The sequence below is a fragment of the Pomacea canaliculata genome, linkage group LG3, assembly GCF_003073045.1.
Source record: "Pomacea canaliculata isolate SZHN2017 linkage group LG3, ASM307304v1, whole genome shotgun sequence".
In the NCBI taxonomy this organism is placed as follows: Eukaryota; Metazoa; Mollusca; class Gastropoda; order Architaenioglossa; family Ampullariidae; genus Pomacea; species Pomacea canaliculata.
In genome coordinates this window covers 2445979-2464902 of record NC_037592.1, presented here as the reverse complement: position 1 = coordinate 2464902, position 18924 = coordinate 2445979, and the positions used below count along the sequence as shown (strand labels likewise).

General features: G+C 35.8%; 2 protein-coding genes across 6 annotated transcripts in view; one reads left to right on the top strand and one right to left on the bottom strand.

Annotated features, from left to right (window-relative positions):
* Positions 1 to 62: 62 nt before the first annotated feature.
* Positions 63 to 9179, bottom strand: LOC112558976 (FAD synthase-like). The gene is given in 14 exon segments (XM_025229756.1): positions 63 to 810; positions 985 to 1061; positions 1063 to 1127; positions 1739 to 1860; positions 2268 to 2366; positions 3010 to 3090; positions 3539 to 3683; positions 4151 to 4239; positions 4690 to 4838; positions 5794 to 5934; positions 6604 to 6716; positions 7624 to 7747; positions 7975 to 8069; positions 8655 to 9179. Coding segments are annotated over 14 exon segments (1557 nt in total). The 5' UTR covers positions 8773 to 9179; the 3' UTR covers positions 63 to 671.
* Positions 9180 to 10099: 920 nt separating this feature from the next.
* The window catches only part of LOC112559730 (histone-lysine N-methyltransferase eggless-like), a 20586-nt gene continuing 11761 nt past the window's right edge, over positions 10100 to 18924 (top strand). The window contains exons 1-13 of one of the 5 annotated variants that reach the window (XM_025231097.1): positions 10100 to 10594; positions 10925 to 11172; positions 11498 to 11597; positions 13011 to 13142; positions 13360 to 13606; positions 14877 to 15043; positions 15352 to 15463; positions 15591 to 15620; positions 15901 to 16012; positions 16588 to 16675; positions 17000 to 17073; positions 17844 to 17917; positions 18319 to 18377. In XM_025231097.1, coding sequence (XP_025086882.1) covers positions 11007 to 11172; positions 11498 to 11597; positions 13011 to 13142; positions 13360 to 13606; positions 14877 to 15043; positions 15352 to 15463; positions 15591 to 15620; positions 15901 to 16012; positions 16588 to 16675; positions 17000 to 17073; positions 17844 to 17917; positions 18319 to 18377 — 1361 coding nt within the window. In that variant the 5' untranslated portion in view covers positions 10100 to 10594; positions 10925 to 11006. Of the gene's footprint in view, positions 10595 to 10924; positions 11173 to 11497; positions 11598 to 13010; positions 13173 to 13359; positions 13607 to 14876; positions 15044 to 15351; positions 15464 to 15590; positions 15621 to 15900; positions 16013 to 16587; positions 16676 to 16999; positions 17074 to 17843; positions 17918 to 18318; positions 18378 to 18924 lie in introns of all 5 variants that reach the window. The other 4 variants (XM_025231094.1, XM_025231093.1, XM_025231092.1 and 1 more) reach the window with 4 other exon arrangements.

The window sequence follows — 18924 nt, the reverse complement described above, 5'->3', positions numbered from 1 at the left end:
CAGCATCATGCAAAACCTCAGTCACAATAATCTCACATTCATCTTGAAGACTGAATAGTGAAGAGATGTGTCCAATCATTTTATGCAATGATTTTGCTTTCTGATGAAAAGCAGTTTAAAATCTGCTAATTTAAACATCCTTTAATTTAAAGAATCGGATGCTTCAATATCATAAGATGAAAGAGGTCTAACCCCCTGTGACATTACTACCTGTAATAAGAATGTGTTATTAATGTGTTCCAAATGGTTAAAACCTTTACAGACTATATAAGCGAAAAAAATACCCAATCTGGTCGTGAATCTTTACTGATTCACATGCTATCTTTCATATTGAAGAAATTTTAAGCATATTCTTAACATTAAAGAGATTTACAACTTCTGCTGTCGTTACATATAGTTAAGCACAATGTAAATTCTACTGAAAGCATCTGAATACAGACATTCAAATGACCATCTATTGCCAACAATAATGCACTGTCACATACCATTGTTTAGATTTCTGTTCAAACGCCAACTAGCACTTGCCCACACTTTGGATAAATGTCACTGGCTAACTTTTTGCATGCACATCATCCGGTGTAACAATGTTTCCTCTTTAAAATCAAGCAAAATATGTATTTTCCACTGTATGAGCACCGAAAATAAAAAACAGTTTATAAAGAGTTATGCCATCACACATTGCGGCCATCTCTCTCTCTGCTGTCCTCCACAAGTTCATAGGCAGGCTTGTATGCGATGATGCCATTCTGGTCAAAGTACTGCAGTGATGGGTTGGGGTGAGTGTTGTTCATGCTACCCAAAGAAGTATATCTGCCACCAAATATACCCAATTTTGAGTTATCAAGAATATTTTTCTGTGCAGGATTTTAAGTTCATTAACATTTTTTTGGAAAAAAGAATGCCTATGGCATTATAGGGGAAAAGATGAACAAGATTTGTTAATCCTCCAAAATATGTTAAAATGGAATACTGATCAGCACATACCCCTGGTCATACAAGCTGCAGTATGGTAAACTCAGCATGCGCAGAAATTTCCAAACAACTGCATAGTTCCAGTTTAATGAGAGGATTAACTCTCATAAACTGAGGCCAGTCAGAGTCAGTCATAGAGAATGCTTCCAGGTGATCTGTTTCAGAAACAAATGTTTTATGGTCCTTATATAGTTGTATATTCTGGGAAGAAAAGAGGACATTATAAGCATACATGCAGACAACATATCTACTGTTTCAGTTTAAATTGTTAACTTCTTGAGGGTATACTGATACTAATGGAGTACAATTTCAAAGTTAAATAGACTAAAAATATTGTGAGCATCTATTAAAAAATAGACTATATGCTGCAAATGTCCTGGCTATAAAATTAGGATGTCATGATTTAAAAGCCTTGGTGATGCATGCAGAAGTGTATGGGGGAAGGGTGGTGGCCTACACTGCGCCAGCAATTAATGCTGTATCACAGAAAGACAGCCAGCCCTGTAAACATGTCACATGCAGAGAAAGAACAGCTGGCCCGAGACAAGAGCTGAACGGGACAGCCAATCTTCACTCTATTGGTGATAGGCGGTAACCCTTGTGTCACCCGAAAATGACGTGAAAGTAGTCATCTGAATAGCTCTTGTTGCTAAAAGGTGCAGGAAGAGCAAATTATTAGAATATGGATTTTTCTTCCAAATCATTAAATTAAAGGGTAATAATGCCCCCTTTTTTACAGTTCTAATCATTAGAAAGAGCAAACCACCTGAATATGGATCTGTTTTCCTTGTCCCCATAAGTACAGCTTTGATATTAGGATGCCCCTTTGCTAGACTTGCTAGATTCTCCTTGATCCTGCCCTCATAACGAATCAGTTCAAGGTTGTACCTGACAAAGACATGTAGAGAAAATGAATGACAGCTTTGATCTGAACGAGTAGAAAAGGTGATGTTCAATTTAGATGGAGAGGTTTGAGAGCACAGACCTACAACACTCACTTGTGCGCTTTAGCATGAATAGGAATTATTCATCGTGCTTAAAATTGAGCATGGAAATAAAACATTTTAAGTAAATGAAGGGTTCAAACTCCATTATTGTGGGATGGATTTGTAAAGTTTAAAGAGCAGTACTGAGACCAACACAGAGTAATAATACTGAGGAAGGTAGCAACAGGCTTGAATGAAAGTGTTCTTTAAAATTAATGTGATGACAACTTTACAGAAGGGCATGAAATGACAGAGATTGCAGATGAAGCTGCAACACATCACTTGTACTTGCCCAAATACAAAAATTACCTCTGACATGCCATGGACACAAAGAGCTCCACTTCAGGAAATGGCTGTCGGCTTCGAATGTACAAAGCTTTCAGCTTGTTTGTGTTGTCTGGATACTTTCTGCAGATTATATAGACGAAACAATGCAATAAATGAGAGGTTTTGTAGTCTTGCTAAGCTTATAAGAAAATTTTTAAACCCTTTAAAATAGGGTAAAGTCATTCCCCTAACCTTTTTAGGTTGCTGGGGAGACCACACTTTTCCTAAGGCCAGTTTTTTGTGAGGGCGATGTCCATCTCCTTCCCTTTTTGCTGCTTTATCTTCCCTAATCCACTATAGAGTTGGGTATGCATTCCTATCAGATGGGTTTACAGGGGAAAATTCACTTGTGCCATACAGGTATCAAACTTGCTGGTTCAGATGCCAGTGCTTCAACCATATGGCTGTCCATTCACCCTTCAAAGCTGTTTGATGCCTTGCGACATGTGCTCTATGGGTTTTTTTCATGCCATGTTTGAGGGCTCTGTCACTTATTAAAAGTATGCAATAAAGATTATTAGGTTAGAAACAAGATTAGACTGACTGTGGCCATAGAATTAGGTTTACTACTTCAGCAGACAACGTAAATAAGTCTGTAATTTGTTCTTGCTGCATTTAGTGGAAGTGTCACTGCAGGAAAGTTTTAAAGAATGTGTCAACAGAATAACAACTACAAAGTAAGGAAGGCACAAACATAAATCAAGATTACAGCTCACTTGTTTACCTTTGAACTATGGCGTGAAACAGATGGAGTAGTGCTGTACAATCTTTCCCTCCATTAAAACCTAAACAGATTTCATCTAACCTGAAATCAAAAATGCATTTTGGTCACAATACACCTGAGCAATAGAATGAAAAATGCTTTCCCTTTTCAGAATTCTTCCATTAAAAATTCCTTTGATATCTTCAACTTTTGACTCATCACAAATGTACACGCAAACTGAGATTTCAAAATAATTTGCTATGAAATTTTTCTAAGCAGTCATTTGTGACAGTGCTGATTACCAGCGTCAGGAGCAGATTCTTTATAGATGATCTCATACGTGGGTTGTGTGCATTATCAGTCCTTGCTTACCTTGTCTATTATGCTGGAATAAGGTATTCCAGGAGTGAAAAGAGCGATAATTTTTTAGACAATGTAAGCACATGAGGACTGCTAACTGCTCACTGGTTCAAATGAAAATGGCAACAACTTTTCACAGATGGTATAATCACTTGAAAAAATGGCAAAAATATCCCACTGATGATTATACCTGTACTTGTCAAGAGCTTTCTCCACCACTTGAACTGCTTCACGAACAGATAGATGAAAGGAATCATCTTGGGCAGACAAGACAATGTCATAGACATGCTCAGCAGCTGTGCCTATTGGATCCTTCTCATATTCCACAATTGTTCCTGCAGACAGTATCAGCCACAAAGACAAATAAGAAAACAGGAAATAATGTTTATCAAAAAGGTCAGGAAAATACATCTTTATGATGATGAACAAAATTAATTTAGCTAAACTCATAAATAATAAACTCACAAAAGCTAAATTCATAGGTCAAAATGGATTACAGGAAACATGATTAGGATGGCTGGCATCCTTTGCCTCAGTACTATTCCTGGCAATATTAACAGCCACAAAACAGTCCCCACCTTTCCCCCAGCCAGAAAAATAAGTCATCAAATTCATTTTATTTGTAAATATATGAACAAATTACAAATGTAAACATTTATAGGCCATTTTTCCCAGCATCAAACAGAAAATAAATACTAATTTCATATGCATGCTTGGCATTAAGTAGTAAGGTACCTACAAAATATTATTTTGAAAAATGTTGGCCTTCTTCCAGGAGAATCTTAAATCTCAATTAGGATACCTGATGGCATTAGCTTTGTCAACTCTTTGAAAGCACTGTTAAGGTCTTCTTGGCTTGTTGATTCCAGAGATAACTTGACTTTGTAGTAACTACAAGAAAAATATAGATATATATAAAAATATCTCTCATTGCTCTTGTTAATGGTAATATTCCACTGCACTGTAATTGCACTGACTTTATATATATATTGAAAACAGAGCACACCTCCCATTTAAATTGCCCATTGGGACAAATAAAGTTGGTTATTATTATTATTAGATGACATGGTTCTGTATAAATATTCAATAACACATACATCATTACATGAGCACTGCTCACGGGTTAAAAAAAAAAAAAAAAAGCAAGCTTTTTGAATTAGAATTTTCAATAAGCTCCATTAAGAGTTTTTATCATTACTAGCATCCTATTGTAAGCTAATGATTTTTTTAAGACCTCAGAATTACAATAGTTTACAGTTTTTCATATAACAATGTGTGCATTATTATATTATACATTACATAATAGTAGAGGGGAAAAAAACTGAAAAGAAAGTGGTTTACCTGTTATGGAAATCAGGATATGAGCCAATGACAACAGACTGCTGGAATTTACTTGCAACTTGCTGAATATCTGATGCTATATTTGTCTCATTGCAGTTAACATATAACTCTTGAGTATGTAAAGTTATGTCTGGATCTTTAAACATATCCTGGAGCAAACATAAACCCAAACATCATCATCATCATCATCATCATCATCATCATCATCATCATCATCATCATCATCATCATCATCATCATCTTTCTTTCTTTCAATCTTATTGTTGGTTTAGTTATTGGCTGAAGAAACTGACAACTAGTACAGTTTCACGGAATTTTATCTGCCTATTACACCACACTTCTGCCAGCTATTGTTTTCCCCCAAACCTTGCATACTAGTTTTTTCAATTTATTCTGAAGTATCATGAAGTATAGTAGGTGAGGAACTGCTGGGTTTGTCATTGATGTCAAAGCTATAAAAGTGATCAGGACCAGGAGTAAAAAAAAAAAGATAGGGTAGACTCATAATCTTTCAGTCTTAGAAGAGTGAAGTATTGCAGCTCTCACTCTCTAAGGACCAGCTTTTTTGAGTTCAGTGCCCATATTCTCACCCTAGCTGCCTCCAACCCTCTACAGTCTACAGTGAAGTACCCAATCTGAACAGATGGGTCAACTGGTCAAACTGGTGAACCTTTGTTCCCATCTATCCAATTCCTGGAGAGGTGGGGATGGGGGACAAAGATGCAGAAGAAAATACAGAATTGTTTTTTTTTATTTGTTTAGGGTTAATTGTTAATATAATCCACTTACACTTCCTCTCACATCTGCAATAAAGGCTATATCACCACAAGAAAGAGTTTGTGCAATCCCAACTCTTTCCTGCGAAAAAATAATGAATAAACTAAAGCAATGACAATAATAAACATTATCAATATGTTAAAGTATTTTAATCACAATACACAATCATACCAGTTTTGAACATGCCTGATCTGGAGAAGGATGGGGGTTGGAGGAGGATGAAGGATTGGAAACAATTAGGCTACTAGACTAACTACACCATATTGGAGAAATGGAAGTTGCCATAGAAAACTGAAATTTGCTATTCAGGAAGCAAATCTGTCTTACCTCAAGCATCACAAAAGCATTTTCCAGTAAAGATGGAACTCCTGGGAACATATACACATTACCAACACTCACTAATGGATATTTGGTTTTCTTGCCCATTGTTTTATTGATTCCGTATTGAAGACGTGCTGTGGAGGGAACCTGAAAATATCACTTGGATATTAAATTCCAGTTAATAGCCTTCAGACAATTGGCAACTTCTTGTATTTCTTACTTCCTCGTCAGACTCTCTACTTACAAATAAAAGGAACTGAACAGAAACAAAAAGCTACCTCAGTAAGGTAAATGTTATTCAAGTATGTTATGTTACAGGATATATATTAAAAGAAAGTGTCAGGGATGCCACAAAAATGTTTCACACCAAAGAGTTATTTTTATGTATGATCTGACAAAAGAAAAAGCTTATTCAACTACATGTGTGTCCATGCACACACAATGCATATCTGCATCATCTAGACACATGTATTCATCATTATCATAATCTTTGATCCCTTGATCAGTACTAGTTGATTGCCAATTAAGATGGAACTGATCACTAATGTTGAATTTTCACATCATATGCCACAAACTGTCAAATGCCTTTCTAAAATCTATGAAACTGTGGTGGAGTTTTCTGAGGAAGTGTTTTATCAAGATGCAACTTTTAAAAATTTGTTAACAACTATGTTCCTGCCTCTTCTTATGCTAGTAGCTCCCCTGAAGTGGTGCTAAGGTGATTTTGGATTATCTTAAACAAAACTTAAGAATGTATCCACATTATATCTGTGTAACATTCTGACACAAATCTTTTAACATTCCTTTTAAAGATACCTGGGCCATCTTCATTTTTGCTGAGTCAAGGTTATCTGATCCAAAGTAATTCCGTATTAAATCTACGAGCTCTTGGTTGGGTACAGTTTCCAACCCAAAAGCTTTGGCAACCCCTGCAAAACAACAAACTCATTAAAAATAAAATCTTATATTCATGTACCATACAAAACTCCCTTGTGCTTGAGATAATATGAGTTGTAAGGTTTAGATACTGTATTTTCTTGAACTACCAATTTTAGTCAAAGAAAAAAATTAATAGTTTTATAAACCTCTAGACAACATGAACAAATGCTAAAATCCAGCAGAAATTTATAGTAGAATTAGGCAAAATGAAAAAATTAGTGTGAACCATGCAAAATTCATACAACTTGACATGCATTCATAATTATGGCCTCCTCTGGGAAGAGTTGACAATGGATAGTGCATCCTAAAAATGCTGTTTGGCTTCATTGCTGCAGTTGGATGAAGAGATCAACGCATGAAAAACAGACTCTATTACAGCAGACACATCTGTGTACTGTAACTTGTAGAGTTGGTGGAATATCTGTGCTCATTTTCATGAGCCTGTTTATTAGCTGCAGTGTTCAATAGCTTCTCCTCTGACTTAAGATATTGGGCTAGAGTACTTTTCCACCTTGAATGGTCAGCTGCAAGATTCTCCCAGTTCTCAGTGTTAAGATCAAGTGCCCCCATATTGCTCCTCCAGACATCTTTCTACCACAGTTAAGGGTGACCAGTGGTTCTCCTTCTAGATGCCAATTTTTCATAATGTCTTTTGGGATATGCCTGTTCTTAATGCAGTGGATATGTCCTACTCATCATAGCATGCATTGTTAATTTTGAAAAAGATATAACAAGCTCAGGTAAACTACAAGAATTTGTGTTTTGATGGCAGAACATTTAAATCGTGTAAACAATTGGTCTCAATAAATTTACTTTTATAAAAAAGCTTGTAATACACATTTTCTCTTTTCAAAATCACCACTAAATACCATAACAGAGAAACTAAAGTTTAGTTACCTTCAAATGTCATATCGTCATGAGTTGGCCCAACACCTCCTGAGGTTATGACATGAGTAAATCGCTTTGAAAAGTCTGCCACTTCATTTGCGATTTCCTCCAGATCATCTGCCACAACAGAGATCTGACCAAAGCATAAGGATGTAAAAAAAAATTTAGTATTATTTTGGAAGCTTTCTTGATATGGGATGTAGTATAAGAAATATGAAGGAATGTATTTTTTATCAAAAGTCAAAATTTCTCTCTCCTTTACCTCTCTCATTCTTCTTGCTCTCCTCACCCATGCCCCCCACACACTCCTTTCCCCCCAACTACACACAAATACACAGTAAATTAATTGGCAATCTTCACCTTTTTGACTTGAACTCCCAATGCAAATAAGCGTTTACAGATGAAGTAAGAGTTTGTATCTTTTGTTTGTCCCTTCAATATTTCATCACCAACAACTGCCAACAACAACAAAAATGGTTATCCTTCATATAGATATGAAAATGAATGAAACACCTTTATTAGCATAGTTTTTACCACCATTCATATAAATTCTCTAAGACAGCCGAAAAGGCAGATTCTCTCTCACGAGTTTGCATGTGCACACAAAACACACACAGATCTTACACTTACTTCTTTAACCTTGCAATTTACTAAATACTGAATAAAATTTAATGTTTTTGCATATTTTTCTATTTGTAAGATTTTTTTCAAATAAATCCTAGTATGATGTAATTATAGATATTAAACTGAAAAAATTGTTTCGGAATGGTGTTTGTATAGTGAACTAATCAATTATTGATCGCCATAAAATGACGTTTTTCTATTGTTTAACTTTACATTTGAACATATTTTATGTACATGCAGTTATCTACTTTATTATGTATCAATAATGCTGTAATTAATGTGATCTTTTTTAACTGCCTCTTTCACGAAATATTATATTGGATTAATAAGTTATTTGACATACTGAATTCAGGGCTTGATTCAGAAACTGATATTATGCCTGTTCTGTGTGACAGTGACAGAACATGAGCACTTACTTATAATTCCTGCAGTCACTCTTTTATCAAGTGCACTGGTCATCGCTGCACGGATAAAGTGTCTCAAAACTACGTTAAGTCGACACTTGTGTCCTATAATAATGCGTGGTGCCTGCATGCGGCTAGATTTTTATCATAAATATAAGTCTACTAAAACTATAGGTTCATGTGACTAAACTTTGGCCCAGTTGCATGTTGACCTTCGGAACCTTCGATTCTCTCGTACTTAGCAATAATATAATTATACATGGAACTTTGAGGTCACTCGGTAATTTCCGGTGTCATGCTCTTTAACGGGGAGGCGAAGACAGACTGTCGGACCTCGGAAATTTTTGCTTCAAACCACGAACTTGTACACGTCCATGCTTCGAACCATTGTGTGTGTGTGTGAGAGAGAGAATACAAATATCTCTCTCTCTTACACACATACATATGCGGCGGTGGAGTAGGGGTGGAGGGCCCGGTCATTTTGTCAAATCGGACATGCATATGTGGACTGCTGTCTGTCGAGACCAACGCTTAGCCTCTTGCGAAGTTCTCTGCTGTTAGTCTCGGCGAGCCTAAACAATGAATGTGATTAAACCGGAAGCTTTGTATACACCTCCCTCGTTTTAGTAGTAAACTGGAGAGAGAGAGGAAAAAAAAAAAAGAATCGTCTGCAAGGAGTCCAGAAATACAAGTTCGTGGTCAAATCGTCTAAGCCATAATATCGTCCCATATAAGAGCTCATTGTCACCTCATTCGCATTTTTACCTCCCCTTCCGTCTGAGGTAGTAGTATGTCACCACATTCGCATTTTTGCCTCCCCTGTACATTTTTTTTTTTGGGGGGGGGGGGTTATCGGACATTACTCCCCACAGTTAAAGTCAATTGGTCCCACATATATCCATTTCGTCCCAAAACTAAAGTCATTAAATTGTCCCAAGCCCAAAAGACAAATTGATGATCTCCGATGTAGCTATTAACATTACATATACAAGTTCACAATAAATAATGACCTTTTTTAATTTAAAAGATTGTTTCAAGAGAAAAATCCAATTTATTTGCCGTTGTATATACGTTCTATGGGTATATATAATGCCAATTTTCAAATTTAAATGGTAGCTAAACTTACTCGCATGACTGTTTAAAATTGGCAGCTGAGCTTGAGTATCTATTTCGTTCGAAAAAGTAACGTTTGTGTGGTTGCTTTGATAATATTTGATGCTAATAGTTTCTTATCTTATAATGAGATATTAGTTCGTGCTGAAATAAAATAGCAGACGAACAGGAAGTTGCCATATCGACGCATGTGCAAAATTGAGTAGACGGTCTGCAACTAACATTGCTGCGCGAAGGAAGTTTTGGGATATCTACACATAATAAAAACTTAATATACATTTCTTACAATTAAGTTTTTATCTTTTAGATTTTCCTTAAGTTCGTAATACGGTATCGCATATCCACTATCGTTGATATCTATGAATTTCTTTAGATCTGGTTGATGGTGTTTATTTGCTGGAAGCAAATTATGCACGGTACATGAGACACTCTAAAGATGTCTAAGTACATGAGATAGATTTCTGACAAATCAGAGAATACGTAAACACATATATTATTCCAAACAAACAAACACATTTTTTTTAAATACACACGGCAAAGGGAGGTAATGCTGTTTTATTAAGCTTGCAGAGAACGAGAGAAGCCGTGTTTCAAACTGCAAATCGTGGACAGATCCTTTACAGCGATCAAACATAAGAAAGCAAAAGAGTAACTATTGCATTTAGTTTTTTATGTCGGACCGAAGCCTGAGCTAACAGACATTGATTGGTAGATCGATTTAAAAAAAAATTTTGGAGCTTACTCTTCGTGCAACAAAACTTGGTGTGACGATGTGATTGAGAAAGACCGAATCAGCAAACTGTTGATATTTGAAGTAGTAAGCAAGTAAGTTTCAAAATGTAAGTCCGGCGCGTCAAAACAAAATATCAATTACTTCGTTGTAGATTTTACCATGTACTTTTGTCCGAACGTGTTCCTAAAACCATAAGCATGAATGTGCGTGTATCACTGTGTATGGAATATGTACTTTACACAATTGACCATTTATAATGAATTTTTTGTGTTTACTTTCTTATAGAAGTTATATGCACAGACTTATTAGCCTATCGTTTCCATCGTATAATACAATTTTAACTCTGAAATACTGTAGCATGGCATATCGTGGAAATATTTTTATACAGTCTTTTATCAGTATTTGTGTGTTATAACTGATCATTTACCTGTTTCAGATTTATAACCAAGTAACGCACCAAGGAACAAACAAAAAAATCAGTTAAAGGCTTTTAACAGTTTGGCAGGTGTATCACTAAAATGGCAGAAAAGGCAGTTGAACAGCTGATATATGAGCTGTCTCTATCTAAGGTGGAATTAGATGAGCTGATTTCCTCCATAGTAGACAACATGGGACAAGAGGTAGAAAACATTTCCACCACCACAGAGTATCAGGACACAAATGCACTCATCAACAAAGCAGAAAGTAAGTAGTGTGTGTGTGTTCTTGCGCTTACATGTTTGCATGCGTGCACACTTTTATACAGATGCATGTATTATTTGTACTACAAGTATTATATGTATTATATGTTTCTTTCTGCTGATTTTAGAACATGAGTTAAATGAAGAATGGATTAGAAGTTTGTGTCATTGAATTTTATATTGTTTCCTTTTATTTCGGTAGTATGGAACTTTAATAATGATGGCAGGCAGATTCACAACATCTATAATCTGAAGGCTTACATGTAAATGTTGTATCAGCAAACAATTGTTTTTCCTTTTTGTTATGTTAGCTTGAATTTTAATTATAGGAAGAGCAAAGGATATCAACAAAAGTTTCCTTCAGCTTGAAGCAAAAGCAGATGCCTATATGGAAGAGATGAAAACCGAAGAGAAAGAACTAGAAGAGCAGTAAGTGTAATCAAAAAGGTCTACAAAACCAATTATAATGATCAAAAATAAATTTTTTTTGATTATTCTTTTTTTTAAATACACTTGCAGAAACCCAAATTACTAGAGCAATTACTTTAGCAGTCAGAGATTGTTGTTCACATCTAACTCATTTTCTCTGTACCTGAATTGGGAGTTGATGAAGCAGATATGTTTCCCTTTTAGTCACTTGATTTGGTATCTTATTTAATTAGTTAATTATTTAATTAGTTAGCTCAGCTGGCTACTGCCACCTCAGTTATTTGAACATTACTTCTTGCTACACTAGACTTTAAAAGAAAAGGTTGACTAGGATCACCAGTCTCTCTGTGAACCCAATACTTTACCTAATGTATCCTTCTGATCAAGAAGTTTAGATACCACAGAGCACTAAAATACATATTTATTAGATACCACAGAACACTGAACTATGTAATCATAAGATGCCATAAAACATTAAATACTTGGTCATTAATATTTAGCTCAACATGCTTTTGCTATGCCAGTTTATTTTACTTACATAAGTTTCTCAGTAGATCAGCACTTAGTGGAAATCTTGCCTTTTTTAATAGTGTGATCACAAGCTTGAGTTATAGGCATCAGCTTTTGCTGGTAAGGAACACATGAGAGGATACAATATGTTTTTAATGATTTAGGCTTCTGGCCCAATTTCATAGGGTGTACGACATGATAATGAGAATGATGATAATGCATAATGCATGTATTTAAGCATACTCACCACTAGACTTCTATTTGTACAATATACATGGTATAAATACAAACATGGATCAAATCATTACAATCATGCATATGCACATATACACAGATATGTATCAAGCCAATAGTCAATACAGTTGACAAACATGCACAAATACAAAGATATGCATTAAGTCATTCAAAACCATACAGTCACATGAAGAACACACAAGACAGAAAGAAAGAAAAGGCATAACAAGATTTAGAAGTACCAAAAAAGAATATTGTTTTCACAGTAATTTTGCTTAAAAACACTCTTCGGTCCAGAAAAAAATTACAAGTAAGTCTTATCTGAGAAAGAACAGAAAAATATATGTATTAAGCAGAATTACGTTCAGAAGTCTGAATGAAGGTCAGCTTAACAAAAAGATTTCAGCATACTAGTGGTTAGTTAACGTGTTAGTAAATAAGCATCTTGTTGTGGAAAGAAAATCCACACGAATACACAGTCTTAAAGGACAAACTTCCTGCTGACGGGTTTGGCAGTGAAATATTTTGGATGCAAGGAAAAGTATTCAGTAGTTGTCTCAGAGTTTGCATGTCATTTTGTCATGAATGTTAGATTTGCAATAGCTAGCCCAACTACTACAGCTTTAGAACTGAAATGAAATTTATTTGTTTGGATTTTGTTTGTCTCAGAGTACGCCAGAGAGAGGCTGAGGTAGCTGCAAGCTGTCAAATTATTGATGATGATAGTGACGATGATGTAACGATAATAGATTCCACATTTGAACCCCGGAAACGAGGTGCTCCTTCACCTGTTGGAGGAAGGCGAGCATCTGTTCCTCCTTTGAAACAAAAGTGGGTGATGCAATATTGTGAGAGAGTGAGAGAGAATATGATTGTATGCATGTGGCATGTAGACATGGATGTGTTATTGCAGCTCATTTGTTTTCTTAACAATTTCATTCATTCGTATTATCTGGCAAAGCTCTACTCAAAAAGAAAACCATCTATTTGATTTATTCATTTTTACTGCTTTTGTCAGGCCCTTGCCACCACCACCTCCGCTGCTGACCAAGGAACAGATGTCATCATCAGCACCAAAAGTAGAGATGCTTGGTGCCAGTCCTCCACCACTCACGATGAACATCGGTGGCACCGTTGTTCCTACAGCAGATGATGGTGTACCCAATATGGAACACCTTCGAGCAGCATTGACAAATGCACTCAATCGCCAGGTTGCACCATCAGCAGCACCACAGCAATTGGCAGACAGTAAACTTCCGTCTGAGGTAGTAGTAGTTTATGCATGCATTTCATGATCAAGAAGTTTAGATGCCATAGAGCACATGAGTTCTTTAAACTCATTCAGAGACGTTAGGTTGTTCATTTTGATTGGGTTGACTGCATACATGTCTTGTGGTTTTTGACCCATATGTCAAAATTTTCTGCTTTTGTTTGTTTAACTGTTGTTCTTTCTTTATTGCTTTCTTGCATCTTTTAACCCACCTGATACGGTACTAGATGATATATTTTGTCTTTTAATGTAGTCAGTTGGAAACAGATATCTACAACAGAAATCTATTACTCACCCATTACAAACTACTTTCTTGCCTTGTTTAATACTACCAAACACATAGTTTCTTGGTTAAGTATTATCTTTGTCAGCTTTAACTACTGCACAGACGGTGCTGTGAAATTCAGGTGGTAGATAATGATAAACACTTTGTCAGTGTCTTATTGTGCTTCAGTGTGCACAGTATAGAGATATGGTGTGTCTTGTTTTGTAATCTCTGTACTGCACATTACAGTCAGTCTGCATATAGTAAATGTAATAGTGACTTGTTTCACAGTTTGTATACTTTAGGTATAGTGTGTGTGTTTTCAGTCTCTCGTGTTTCTCAGTCTGTGAAGTGTACAGTTTGTGTCACCTTTTGCAATCACATAGAATAACACAGCTTCCTGAATGAAACAAGTGTTAACATTATAACTTTCTTTAAAACTTAATGTTTTTCTATTTAAAATCAAATTCATATTTCAAATGAAACTTTATTATCTGTACAAGGCAGTTGAAGACAAATGTTTCTTTTGCTCACAATCACTACACACATACAAACATAATAAAGCATATCTCTGTCTATATATGTACATACACACATTCAAACAACATGCAGACATACCCATATACGACATTCAACACACACACACACTCTCCTCCTGTTACACATACACATGAACCTCCTGAGAAGGATGCCAGGTAATATAAGATAGACCTATGAGTCCTTGTGCCTTTTATTTAAGATGGTGATGGCTGTTGGCACAAACTGCCTGAGGGCAACATCTGAAAACTGGGATGGAGGGGTTGTGTTTGGTCTGAAGTGATGTATGCCATCTTTCTGCCTGCATGAAGATACAAGTCAGAAAGTGGCAGCTGTGGTGTACCAACAATTTTATTTGCCTGTTGGATGACTCTGGCCAGTCTTGCCTTGTCTTTGATGAGGAGGTGACCATACCATACGGGGATGTTAACTATATATGACTTATTTAATTTTTATTTTGTAGATATATGTCTATCCACCACCCAAAGTCAAGATTTTAAATTTTGGGAATAAAGAACAGACAAGCAAGGAAGGGGAGCTGGCACCCAAGCTTCTCAAGCTGAATGTGACCACCTCGGCAAGTACTAGCTCTGCATCTCAAAGTGTCTTGGGTACTATGCCAACTGTTTGGTCAGTATTTCTGATTTTTTTTTTTAAATTTCTTTTTAATCTCCTTGATGAAAGTTTGAACTGATTTCTGTGAACAGTCTTGATGGCCATAGACTGAGAGAGGTCAGTTGATTGATTTAGTCTTGGCCTGTAAAATATGCTGGCATGAAGGAGTTGTTATTAATTTGCTGTCTTCTTCATCTCTCACTAATGCAGCAATTTATTTCTCAGTGGATTCAGACTTAATTGTGCTGAGGAATGAACTATTAAATTACAGAACGATTGTGTGTGCATATAAACTTCAGCAGTGTAGCTTACTTTGGTTCTAGGAAAGAGATAACAACTGGCAGCAAAGTCCTGGCCAAGAAGTTCAATGATATTTGGTACTCAGGGGTTGTCACTGATGTGCAGAAGCCAGAGAACACAAAGCACCCTGGAGAAGTAAGTCTTATTGAGATATCATCTTTATGAGAAACCCTGGTTAGCTCATTACTTGAGAAGTTTATCTAGTGTTTTTTTTTTAAAGCACATTTGCTTTCATTCCTCTCTTGTTGTCACTGATGTGCAGAAGCCAGAGAACACAAAGAACCCTGGAGAAGTAAGTCTTATTGAGATATCATCTTTATGAGAAACCCTGGTTAGCTCATTACTTGAGAAGTTTATCTAGTGTTTTTTTTTTAAAAGCACATTTGCTTTCATTCCTCTCTCCACTCTCAAGTTGATATCTTTCTTTCATTGCACAGATATGACTTATTTTATTTGTGTGTATATGTGTATTGGAAGGGTAATGGGGAGGGGGACAGGTGATGCTTATTCATGTGCATGTCCTGTTCCCTGTATTTCATCCTTTGTTGTTATATTCAATAATCCTGTTTCAGTGGAAGTACCGTGTAAAATTTGATGGGAAAGGGTTAAAAGTTCTTTCTGGTCACCATATTGCGTATCGAGAACCTATCTCCTGTTTCCTCAAAGTGGGTACACGAGTGGCTGGTAAGTATGACAAAGCCTAAATGATACTTCTTCCAACATTATTCCTTAGCACGTGATGGATTTATTTAACCCTTGCGTGCAGAGCTTTTAAATTAAGTCTTCTCTGCTTACAATTGATTATACTTGGATATTAGTATACTTATCTTCATAGCATTCATAATGAAAGCCAAACAACCATCCCTTTTTGTCCCCCCACTCTCCACAACCCCTCACCAGAACAGTTGTCACCTACAGATCAAGGGGGGAGAACTCAAAATTTAAAGATGTTCTCTCAGAGACCTGGTGCAGTCAAAAGTGAACTGAAGCCTGCTTCACATTTAAATATGACAAAAGCAGAATTCTGGAAAGTTTCTTTAGATGTCATACTCAGCCTAATCAGCATACTTTGAAAACTGGGTCTCACTTATTGTTGGTAATTATTTGCATTGTATAGTATATTGTCGCCAACTTCACTTAATGCTGTAAGAGCAATGTGTATACATAACTTTTTTTGTCCTCTCCTCATGTGACTTGTGAATATCTTCAAGCCGGTTTAGTCCATCTTTTTGGTGTGATGCTTACTGGTTCTATTGCAGCTCTGTACAGGGATGATGAAACATCATCTGGGAGTTCTTTTTATGCTGGAATAGTGGCTGAGGCTCCTAGTATCAAGAACAACAAGAGGTGATCATTATGATGTGTGGGAGGATGTTTCTACACAATCAGGCCTTACCCTCTTGGTCATGCATAATTTATTTAATTTTTGTAGTTTTTTTAAATTGTAAATTTTTTAGTGTGTTTGCCATATGCCACAAACATTTTTTACATAGTACATGTAGTACGTGAACAGTACACTAATATTCTTTATTAACATTGACTACATTATGAAGCTGTATTAAGTAAAGTGATGAAGAGGTTAGAGTTGTTATTATGCAGTTTTATCTAATGCCTGTCACATTTAAAGTCAATCTTTTGAAATCTTGCTATGAAAAGTGATGTTGTCTCCAGGTTTTTGGTATTCTTTGATGATGGATATGCACAGTACTGTGTGGCAAAGGAATTGCATAAAGTTTACTATCAGAGTGAGTTGGGTTTTGTTGTTTTGTTTTGTTTGTTTTTTGGTTTTGTTTTGTTTTTTTGTCTACTCAGCATAAGATCCTGAAAATTGCTAATTATAATATGGGCAATTCTTGCTTTAAGTAACTTTGAATCATGCAAATTTCACTTCAGTCTGAAAAAACTCTGCATTTCAGAAACAAATTTTCGAAATTCTTTACATAGAGTATACACAATAGGATAAGCACTATGTAGGCAGTGTAAATGGTGGTTGGAAGATTAGAAGCATCTCTGTCAGCTGCCATGTGTCTGAAGACATAGTACAGTATTTCATATCTTTTAGAACATTTTATGACTTGTTTAAAGACAAATTTGTATTATGTAGTTCACTAAAATAAAGCAAGAGCTGTCTTTATGGCAAATAGTGTGTAATGTTTTCTTTAGAAGTCTTGACTAGTCTTTACACATTCATCTTGCTTTTAAAATTCAAAATTCATATCTTGAGCCCTTCAGTAAAGTTTCCTTACTTTCTTATGAAACAACTTCTTGTACATCATGAAACAGAAGTCATTTTATTCACTTTCAGTTTTAATGAAATAGATTTTTACTCCACTCCATAGTTGCTACATAAACAAATTAATTTTTTAATCATGTACAATCATGCAGAATTCTAATATTTTTAATATTCATAACTTATGCAGTTATTTAGTGTTGTTATTCAGTTCATTTGTAGTCTTATGGGGATATGCACTCTACAAATTCTATTGCTGTTCTGTAAATGTTTATCTGTACACAGGTGAAAATGTATGGGAAGACATTCATCCTGATTCTCAAGAATTTATAAAAGAATATCTCAAGCAGTATCCTGAGGTAACTTTCAAAGAAATTTTATTTGTAGATATTTTTATAGCAACACACACTCTCTCTTTGAAGCATTCATCTTTTACTGATAGGGGTCAGTTAAAGACCTTTAGTAGTTTTGATGTGAAACTGTTTCATGATCATTGAACTATGCAGAAAATTATGGTTGATATTAGCATTCAGAACAAAAAGTCACAATCTTTCCTAAACATTAACAATGAAAATTAAGAAGAGACTTTGATTTCTGTATACAGCACTCTATTTTTACTAGCATGCCTGAAAGAGAATTCAACACCAATCCAGAGACACTGGTTTTAAAGGTTTGACTGTCCAGTAGATTAATGTTATGCATTTAGGTAAAATTTGTGCATTCTTAAAAAAAATCTAAGGGAAATTTCTTAATATTACAGCGACCAATGGTGCGATTAATGAAAGATCAAGTGGTGAAAACGGAATGGAATGGGCGTTGGTAAGTACGCTCCACATCCTTTGTCTTTGTGTTTAGCAAAATAGCTTTCCTTTTTTTCTAGTTAGTACTGTCACTTGCCTGCTGGGTGTTCTGGGCAGTCCTGTGTGGCAGTAGTTAAATGCTTGTTCCAGAACAATTAGAATTGGGTGTCCTTGGTTCAGATTTTGTCTCAGCATGTGGCAATTGTCTACAGGACCATCTGCTTTGCAGTGATATAGTATTAGTTGCTGGCATGGTATAAAACAAATCACCCTCACCCTCCAAAGTTGGTTTAATTTTGTAAACAGACGCCACATCCAATGGAAATTATGTATGTGAGAGGTGTGATAGGAACCCACAATTCTCACTGTTTTGGTGTTTAACATTGCGCTAATTCTCCTTCACTAGCCTTGAAATAGTTTTTTTTCTTAGTGTGGTGCATGATGCTGCTTTTCCAAACCAGTCCGGCTCTCAGACTATGCACCTACAAACATCATACACAGAAAGAGGTCAACAACACAGACATCAAGTCCTTTAAATAGTTAAAAATCTAGGAAAATGATCTCGA